The 10,763-nt window shown below is 43.7% G+C and overlaps 1 protein-coding gene across 1 annotated transcript; it reads left to right on the top strand.

Annotated features, from left to right (window-relative positions):
* The first annotated feature begins 3,777 nt into the window (after positions 1 to 3,777).
* Positions 3,778 to 6,093, top strand: LOC134841532 (uncharacterized). The gene has a single exon (XM_063857561.1). It carries the CDS (start codon positions 3,778 to 3,780, stop codon positions 6,091 to 6,093), a length of 2,316 nt encoding a protein of 771 aa, XP_063713631.1.
* The last annotated feature ends 4,670 nt before the right edge of the window (positions 6,094 to 10,763 follow it).

Here is a 10,763-nt window from a genome sequence, read left to right on the forward strand (position 1 = left end):
AGACGCATCCCTGAGTTCTCACAGAAACTAGTTATTGGGACTTCAAGGACCAAGTATAACAAACCAGCTCTAGTAAAATCAACGATTCACTCCTACCGCGGCGCAACGCTTCGTCATCTGTTTGAAACAGTTTTGCAATACAGACCAAAGCGCCTAAATACATTAACAATATTTGCTGGATACAATGACAACAGGCTGCATCCACAAGAATTAGAACAGCAGTGGAAGAACTTGATTAACCTTGTCACTAACAATTTTCAGCCCAAGACACTGATCATCCCCAAACAACTCGGAACTGTAATAATTCCGAAGTAAACCGCAAAATTTATATTCATAATTATGTGCTGTTTAATTTGATAAAAAGATTTGTACACCCCCATACACTTATTGTTTCGCTTAACCTCAACCTAAATCTAACCCCTCAAATGTTCTGCCGTGATGGCATCCATTTCTCGTTCTACGGTAATGATTTCTCTACAAATTTTCTTGCAAATTTAATCTATAAATTCTCTCGCTAACTTGACACCGCCGTCCTTACTAAAATGGCTACTCAAACACACTGCCTTATTTGTAAAAGCAGCCTGCGAGGCGGAGGTGTTTGGTGCTTCACATGCCCAGGCTACATGCATGTAAAATGCAGCGGCCTAGCCCGCAGCAGTGATCACTATGATGATTTCAGTTGTAATCGCTGCACCTCCCAATTTCATTCAGCTAACGACAAGTATGAATGCAATCCCCCAACCCTAGCTACAACCACGCTCCCCCAAATGCACCCTTCCACTGCCCCACACTCACAACACTCAGGAGAGTCTTCCACTATAGAACCTAGAATAATACAAGACCCATGGTCAAACCCCTGTCCAGAACTCATTGAAACCATTCAAAATATACACCGAAATGGTCCACTGGAAACCGGTCTTTAAGATCTTGTCAAAAAATAAAGTTGGTTATAACTTCATTGAAACCCTCAATAGAACTTTGAACAGATTAATAAAAAACAACGAAAATACCTTGGCAATGCACGCAGAAATGATTTTTCCCCACTTATTACTGTGCACAACAAAGTCGGAAATTGATGGATCTTTATCCAAAACAATAGCAATTCGACTTAAGCAATGGCAAGACGGAGACCTGGATGGACTATATAACGAAGGAAAGGCGCTGCAAATGCGCTTGTTGAAAGGAAGTAGAAGAAAAACTGAAACTGAAGCACAACAGTTCAACAAACTGATGAATACTGGAAAAATATCAAGCGCTATTGCAAAACTAACAGACACATCTAAAGGCGTTTTTTCGCTCGACGAGATTGTCAAAGGTAAGACAGTAGAACAGACTCTCATAGAGAAACACCCACCATCTAAACCAATTAATGAGAACTATATTACACCAGTCTCAAACGAAACAATTCCTTTCCATCCATCGATATTTGATCAGATAAACGGTCAACATATCAAGAAGGCAGCTATGAGAACGCACGGATCGCATGGACCATCTGGCCTCGATGCAAATGTATGGAGACGTATTTTAACACACTTCGGGCAATAATCAGTTGAAATTTCAAAAACAATTGCAAAAATTGCCAAAAAATTGGCCACAGAAGAACATAATCCAGAACTAATGGAACCATATAACGCATGCAGATTAATACCCTTAGATAAGAATCCAGGGGTAAGACCCATAGGCATAGAAGAAGTTATGCGTAGGATAATAAGGCGAACAATAACTAAATGTCTAAAAAACGAACTGATGTCGCTCGGTTCAAACTACCAACTCTGCCTAGGACAAAAATGTGGCATTGAATATGCGATCCACACGCTAAGAGATTAATACAGCAAAACTTCCGCCGATGCTGTTTTACTGATAGATGCCGAAAACGCTTTCAACTCGCTGAACCGAAAGCTGGCATTAAAAAACATCGAAAATACCTGCCCTTCCCTTTTAACAGCGATTAGGAACTCCTACTCCAATCCATCTAAACTATTCGTTAACAAACAAACAATCTACTCTCAAGAAGGGACGACCCAGGGGGATCCACTAGCAATGGCCATGTACGGTCTAGCCATAATAGAACTCATAAAACTTTTATCAGTAGATGAGGTAACCCAGAAATGGTACGCAGACGACGGAAACGCAGTCAGTAAATTAAGCAATTTACGAACCGTCCTCGATAAAATTGTATCACTGGGTAAATTTTTCGGCTACCACGTGAAAGCATCCAAATGCCAACTCATTGTCAAGGATGAAAAACTCGGTGAAGCTCAGAAAATCTTCGCCAATACAGGAATCACTATAAAAGCAGAAGCCCGAGTGCTTGGTTTAGTTATAGGAACAGAATCTGAATGTAAAAAATTCCTCGAATTTCAACAAAATGAGCAAATCAAAATTTTGAAAAAACTAACGAAAATCGCTAAAACCTCCCCTCAAAACGTTTATGCCTGCTATACTAAAGAAGTTCAAGAAAAGCTTTCATTTCTTGCCAGGACAACGCCTAACACTATGGAAAACTTAGAATTATGTGAAAATATTATCAAAGAACAATTATTACCTAACCTAGTCGGTAAAAACACTTTAAAACCCCAGTTCCGTGATATATCTTCCTTACCCAATAAAATGGGCGGACTTAACATCAAGCTTCCATCCGATCATGAAAGTTACCTAGAATGGTCTAGGGAAACATCACTAGTACTGGAATCTCAAGATCCTATTACAGCAGTAACACAGCAAGAAAAAATATGTACGAAAATCAAAAAATTGAAAACTGATAGAACGAATCGAAAAAAAAAACAAACCTCATTAACTCCTTAAATGAAACAGATAAATACGCAATCGACCTGGCCTCCAAAAAGGGAGCCTCTAACTGGCTCAATGCTCTACCATTGAGCAGATACAACTTCAACCTTAATAAATCAGAGTTCAGAGATGGTATTTACTTAAGATACGGATGTGAAACCAACCAAAACCCCACTCACATGTGCATGTGGTGCTGATTTTAACTTGACACATGTGCTTCACTGTGCAAAGGGTGGTTACACACACATAAGACACATTGAAATTAGAGACACATTCGCCAACCTCATGAACGAGGTTTGCCATGACGTCGAGATTGAGCCAAAACTTCAGCCGTTGCAATGCGAAAGCTTTGTCAACAATTCAACTACAACTGAAGATGAGGCATGACTTGACAATAAGGCAAACGGACTCTGGGGTTCACGATTCAGTCGCGTTTTCTTTGATGTGAAAATTTTCAACCCCCATGCCAAAACATCGCGAAAACTGCATAAGGATGCACACAAAAGCCATTAAACGCTGAAGAACTCCAAATATCAGCAAAAAAATTTAAACGTAGAGCAGAGTAGCTTCTGCCCGCTAATTTTTGGATGCACCGGTGGCGCTGCTCCAACAGCCACGCGGACGATGCAGCGATTGGCCGAAAAACTAAGTGCAAAAAGACAAGAAAGCTATCTAGAATCTATAAACTACATAAGAACTAAAATAAGCTTCGCGCTCCTGAGGAGCTCTATACTTTGTATAAACGGGTGCAGATCGCTACGCAAATATCAATTTATCGACAACTCCATAAGCGCTATTGTAGAGGAAGGACAACTAAGATAAATTAACTTTACGACTATGCATTTAATGCTGTTTTATGACTTCATTGCTGATATATATGCATTTTTATATCGCTGGTATGGCCCTATCCAGCTTGTGCACTTACGGTAACTAAACGGAAGGGCCCCTTTTGTAATTTAGTTTTTTATTATTAATAGTAGTAGTAGGATGGCTTCTGTTTCCGAAGGAGATAACAAGGGAGCTGTCAGGTTGGCAGCAGGCGACGATACTTTCTTGCCACCGACTCTTGAGAACAAAACACTGCTCGACGCGAAACACCCTCCTGCACCCGCAGACAAAGCTACACCCCAATCTAACGACTGTGTTCAACTTCAAGTTAGTCAGTCTGAAGTCAGGAGAGCGGTCATGTCTTTTAACGCAGGTAGTGCTGGTGGACAGACGGGCCTCAGACCACAACACGTGAAAGACGCACTTTCACCATCTGCTAACGAAGCTGGCAACAACCTGCTCTCGCATCTTACAGACTACACAAATTTATTGTTGACAGGCAAGATCCCTGCGTTCATCAAGCCAGTCGTCTCCAGTGCTACACTCATCTCTTTGGCCAAGAAATGTGGAGGAATACGCCCGATCGCGATTGGAGACATTTTGCGAAGACTCACTTCCAAATGCATTTCACGGCGCATGCTGGAAAAATTCAAAGATTATTTTTGGCCTTTCCAGCTAGGAGCTGGTGTTAAACACGGGAGTGAGGCGGCGGCCCATGTAGCGCGCGATTTCATTGAATGCGCAGAACGTGATCAAGCCTTTGTCAAAATTGACTTTGCCAACGCCTTCAACAGTGTAAGACGTGATGTCATTTTGAAAGCCATCAATGAAGACGCCCCAGAGATCCTTAGCTTTGTGCAACTCTGCTACGAACACAGCAGTTTCTTGAAATATGGTGCCTTCACCATCAAATCAACAGAAGGGTTTCAGCAAGGCGATCCCTTGGCTACCATTGGCTTTTGTCTTGTCCTACATCCTGCTTTGCAGAACCTCTTGAGCAAGCTGAAAACTGGATACCTGGATGACGTTGATTTTGCTGATGAATGGCGCACCACTCTCCATGATCTTCTGAGTATCAAACAAGCATGTGAGAAACTTGGTCTTCTTTTGAATGAGAAGAAGTGCGAGGTGACAGCTTTTGGGAGCAGTAAAAAGGAGATAGAAAGAGCTTTTCGTGAGACATTTCCCACTATTCAATGCGTTGGTGCCGAAGACAGCACACTTCATGGAGCTGGTCTATGCACTATGTCGATTCGAGCAGAGTTAGTGGACAAACTTGCGAAACTCAAGACACTCCTGCAGCGAACAGCTTCTTTACCATGTCAAACCGCTTTCTTTCTTATTAAAAATTGTTTCTTTGTCCCTAAACTTATGTATGTCCTCCGCGCTAGTCCTGACCTTAAACACACAGATTTACTCGACGAAATCGACACACTTGTATGCCTTGAACTTGAGAGAATCTTCAACTGCATCATTTCCGATGTCTCTTTCAGTCAAATTTGCTTGCCCACGAAACAAGGAGGGTTTGGTCTTCAAAAAACCAGCACTCTCAGCTCATCAGCATTTATTGCTTCTTTTGTTTCCACTGAAAATTTACGGCACCGCCTTGCTCCTGAGATAAGCAATCCTGGTCTTTTTAACGAAGCCGTCGACCACTGGGAGTCTCTCAGCAACCACCGATTCGAAGACTTAGCCCCCCAGTGCGCTCAAAAATTTTGGACAAAACCTATCTACGAACAACAATCCGCAAATATTTTGAGCAATTGTACCGACGAAAACTCACTTGCTCGTTATCACGGCTGTCGCGCGGTAGGTTCAGGCGCTTGGCTGGACGTCCTTCCTTCTCGTCCGCTGGGTCTGACTTTGTCCGATGATGAGTTCCGTATTTCAGCTGGTCTGCGTCTAGGAGCCCCAGTAACCGCACAACACACGTGCAAATGTGGCTATGTTGCAGCAACAGATGGAAGACACGCACTTGTCTGCCCGATGATCAAGCACAGGTTCGTCAGACACTCGAATGGCAACATGATCATTAAAGATTCTATAAAATCACTCGGCATCAGTTCCACACTAGAACCTATCGGGCCGCTACGCGAAGATGGACGCAGACCAGACGGACACAAATTAATGCCATGGCAGCGAGGACGGACCTTGGCATGGGATTTCACATGTATAAGTCGTTTGGCAAACTCTAATCTGCGAATGGGAGTTCTTCCGGGTGCTAATGCAGCTTCCGAGGCCGAAGTCCGCAAAAGAAACCATTATTCAGACCTCCCTTCCACTGTAAGTTTCGAACCCGTTGCCATGGAAACACTGGGTGGCGCTGGTAGGTCTACTGCAGTTTTGTTGAAAGAACTTGCAAGGCGAATAACAGTCTTAACGGGTGAGAAACTAGCTTTTAAATTTCTCAAACAGAAGCTAGACCTTGCGATTCAGTGCGGGAACGCTGGATGCATCCTTGAGGCAACTAATTGACTTACACCCTTCGCTTTACTGCTTCAACTGTAAACTGTGCGGTATATACGCTCTTTTTATTTCTTGTTCAATTTAATTGACTTCTTTTATACTTTCCACATGGGGTCCTGGCCCCTTCATTGTATCTTCATATGTACATCTTGCTGCGGCAGTTGTTCGCCGCACAATTGTGACATTCGACCAGAATGGACAAAATGCAATCTCTGCAGTTTAAGAAATTTTAGCAGCGGACCTTCCGAGTTAGTGATTTTGAAGAATTAACGACGTTATTCGGATGATTAGTAGAACGGTGAAGGTCAAAACATTCTAGTATTTTGAAATTTTAAATTTTCGAAGTGATGACGTAACACTTCTGAGAAACGTCAGAAACGGCCATTTTGGCGGAAGAGCTAAAAAGAAACAGAACAACATTAGTTGCGATTGTCAGAACAACGGAGATTGTGATTAAGAAACGACAACGAATCGCGGAGTTAACAGAGAACGTTCCGAGTTGCAACTATTGTGTCGCTACATTAGTTGCAAGGCCGTTGCGAACAACGGTGAAGGGTGGAAGACAGCCTTCCGGGTTACGGAGAAATCAAGTTTAACGTGCTTGATTCAGTGGATTCGAGAATCCGGAAGGGTTTCGGGACTGAAATTTTTGTCCTTTTATATAAACTTTTAGCTTCCTGTCATGTCCTGATTTGAATTTAATTAACAACTGGATTCATTTTGATAAGGATGAGAAGCTAGGAATTGGGGGAAAGGGTTGATCCATCTTCGATGGAGATGATGATTTTTATCTACTGAACAAAAACAATAATAATTCAATAAATAGTAATAGCCCTGTTTTTAGGAGTGACCTCGTGGTCTGGGGATACTGAGACCCAGCCATGAGCTCACTATTTCTGCATGTAATTAAGTTAATTTGAGTGTTTTGACCGAAGCCGAAAGCAGTAACGTTTTTTGTCGACCCGATGTTAGAAAAGACCACCGAAAGTACTGGCTTGGTAGAGACGGTGAAAAGCATATAAAGCTCTGTTTAGACGTTAGCCAGTCGTCTTAGGACTTAGTTTTGTTTTCCGTCGATGTGTATCTTCCGGGCAAATGTTACATAGATGTTTTTATGGCGCTCCTGGGTGTTATTCTTTTTTAACATCGTGACCGGCAGAACCGTTAACGAGCACTCCGGGCCGAGCGGATGCTCACATTAACGCCCTTAATAGGCCTAAACAGCCGGGGCGGAAGGGTAGTTCGGAACAAGGAAGCCTTCCGGATTACCGTGAATAGCTTTTTAACCTAGTTAAGACCGAAAATTCACGAATCAGGAAGGGTGGGGGGATCGGCCATTCCCTCGTTCCCTGAGAGGTTTGTGACCAAAAACACTTAAAGATATATATAAAACCAAACAAAAAGTAGTATAGTACTCAAGAAAACAAAAAACATAAAAAATAACCGAAAAAACCAAAAACAGTAAAAAAAAAAGTAAAAAAATCAGTAGAAATCATTCCCCCAGACAAGATGTGATCCGACCCTCCCATTTGTTGTTGATAGATATATTGTTGTTACAGGCATTTATATCAGTCAGGATCGTTACGATCAGTTTTGTAGCCCGCTTGTGAGGCTTGTACTCTAGGGTTATTTGAGCATTTAAGCACGTTAATGATAAATTGCGCTCAATCCGGAAGGGTCAGCTGATTTGCGCTCAATTCGGAAGGGTCTTGGGAGAAGACTGATCCGGCAAGCAGTACAAGGAGCAACAAGTAGGGGCTCAACGACAACAGGCGATGAGTGATCTAACACTGCTACCGGACACAACAAAGGAGGACACGAAACCTTGGACGTTCAGGGACCTGCCACCCTACCAGCACATCAATGATGGTAATCTGAAACAACGAGAGGTATGAATTTGCCACATGATGAGCTGGTAGAATGTTTTCACTCAATCGGAAAACTGCGACAAAATTTATTTGCCCTACCGACTGGCAATGCCGGGAACCAATTCGTCGCAGAGTTGGTGCGCTTATTGCATACCTTTATCAGCAATGTGCCAGGTGCTAAAAGTGCTCTTTTTGCGTTTGCCGTAATTCCCCCACTCCTGTTACAAAAACCAGCTAAGCAATCTAAAAGCCGTGACCACTTGAAAGTTTTGCTACGTAGAATCAACTCTTGGCATGACGGTGATTTATGTATCTTACTGAAAGAAGTGAGGGAAATACAGCAACGTTTTGATATCGATATTAACCGGGCCACTGGGCCCGATAAAATTGACGCTAAACGTTATAGCTCCCTTATTTTAAATGGTAAAAACAGCACCGCTACCAACATGCTGGAAACTAATATCAAGCCACTAAAAATTACGACCGAGGTTCTTGACGCGCTTAAACAGAAACATCCAGCTGGAGCAGACATCAAGCCCGGTACAATTCTTCATGGACCTGTCGACAGGCCCACAATAGCCGCTAGCTATAATCTCTTGGGCGAGCTCATCCGAAAAACGGCACTCAGGTGTAGTGGAGGGGCCGGGCCATCCGGCGTAGGTTCAGTCAACGCTCGTCGCATCCTCTGCTCCAGAAGCTTCACCGGAACAAATGACCTCTGCACTGAGCTTTCTAGTTTGGGTCAGTCCATGATGCGATCCAACATCGACCCTAATGCTTTGGCTCCCCTCCTTGCTTCCCGTGCTATTGCACTGGACAAAAACCCAGGCATCAGGCCTATCGGCAAAGGAGACGTTTTCAGACGGATCATCACTTCTGCTATCATGAGCATAATGAAGGATGAAATTCGTAGCACCGTGGGCCCTCTTCAGACCTGTGCTGGGCACTCCGGCGGCATCGAAGCCGCTGTTCACTCCATGAAAACCATATTTCAGAGCACCGAATGTGAGGGCATCCTCTTTGTCGATGCCGAGAACGCGTTCAATAAATTGAATCGTGCCGCTGCTCTGCGAAATATCCAGGTTTTGTGTCCCAAGCTGGCCAACTTCTTCTCGAACACTTATAGACAGCCTTCCATGATGTTTGCCGGTAGCGAGATGTTTCTTTCTGAGAAAGGGACTACACAGGGAGATGCTGCGGCCTCGCCACCATCTGTATGGCATCGCCACCATTCCCCTGGTATACATGAAGTCCGACACTAAGCGTGTCTTCTACGCCGACGACGGAGCTGGTGCCGGCAGACTTAAGACCCTCCATAGCTGGTGGAACGCCCTCGCGGAAGAAAGGCCTGGATACGGTTTCTACCCTAACGCTAGCAAAACCTACCTTGTCGTCAAGCCTGAATTTTTCGATGCCGCCACTCTCCTTTTTGAAGATACTGGTGTTAAGATCGCCACTGGCCGTAAGTATCTTGGAGGGTTTGTCGGCGATGAGAGCGAAAAACTGGCTTATACCACTCAGAAATGCCAGGAATACTGCACTCTCGTTGATATCGCAAATAATATCGCAGGAAAATACCCTCCAGACTAATAGCTATAGAGAAGGAGCGCAGTCCATTAAGCGCGCGAAAAGAGAGTTGGAGAAAACAACTTACGTTGACCTGATGTCTACAGTCAATGTAGAGCTGAAACTCATCAACTCTAGAGTTTGTGAAAAGGGCGCTTCTCACTGGCTAACGGCGAGACCAGACAGAGATAACGGTTTCTTATTCAGCCGCCATGAATTCCGTGATCTTGCAAGGATGCGATGCGGAGTGAACCTCGAACAGTTGCCCACGAAGTGTGTCTGTAGCGCAGACTTCAGTATTCAGCACGCCCTTCAGTGCGCTGTCGGAGGCTTTGTCGGACGGCGACACAACGACCTCCGTGACCTTTTAGCTGGCGTCTTGCGTGGAGTCTGTCCGGATACGGAAGTTGAACCTCATCTTCATCCCCTCAATGACAACGATAACGTCAGAGGGAACTTGAATGACGGCGCCAGACTGGATGTTTCTGCTTCGAGTTTTTGGCAGCATGGCCAACGGGCTTTTTTTGATGTTAGAGTTTTTAATCCTCTAGCCCGTAGCAATGCTGGCGAACTCGCGCAGATTTATCGTAGACATGAACGCGAAAAGATCAATATGTACCAGCAACGTATTTTGAACATCGAAAACGGCTCATTTACACCATTAGTTTTCAGCAGTCTGGGCGGCGCCTCCCCTCTTACCTACAAGATGCTATCCCAACTAGCCTTTTTAATTGCCATCAAAAGAAATGCTACCCAATCTGAAGCCATAAAGTGGCTACGCATTCGCATAAATTTTTCTTTAATGAAAAGCATCTTGTTGTGTATCCGTGGCACCAGGAAACCTAAATATTTTATATGCACTGATTTTAATTTTAATGACAACCTGTTTAATTAATCCTTCCCGACGCGGTTTCCTGCTTCCACCCGTTTTGTACGTCATCCTCTTACTGTTTTCCTGTTACTGTTCAGACAAGGTAATTTACCATTCTTTTCTCTCATTAGGATGAGAAGCTAGGAGTTGGGGGAAAGGGTTGATCCATTTTCGATGGGAATGATGATTTTTATCTACTGAACAAAACAATAATAATATGACAAATAGTAGTAGCCCTGTTTTTAGGAGTGACCTCGTGGTCTGGGGACACTGAGACCCAGCCATGAGCTCACTAAGTTTGCATGTAAGTAAGTTAATTTGAGCGTTCTGGTCGAAGCCGGAGAACAGTAACGTTTTTGTAGACCCGCTGTTAG

This window comes from Symsagittifera roscoffensis, chromosome 3, assembly GCF_963678635.1.
Source record: "Symsagittifera roscoffensis chromosome 3, txSymRosc1.1, whole genome shotgun sequence".
NCBI classification, from domain to species: domain Eukaryota; kingdom Metazoa; phylum Xenacoelomorpha; order Acoela; family Convolutidae; genus Symsagittifera; species Symsagittifera roscoffensis.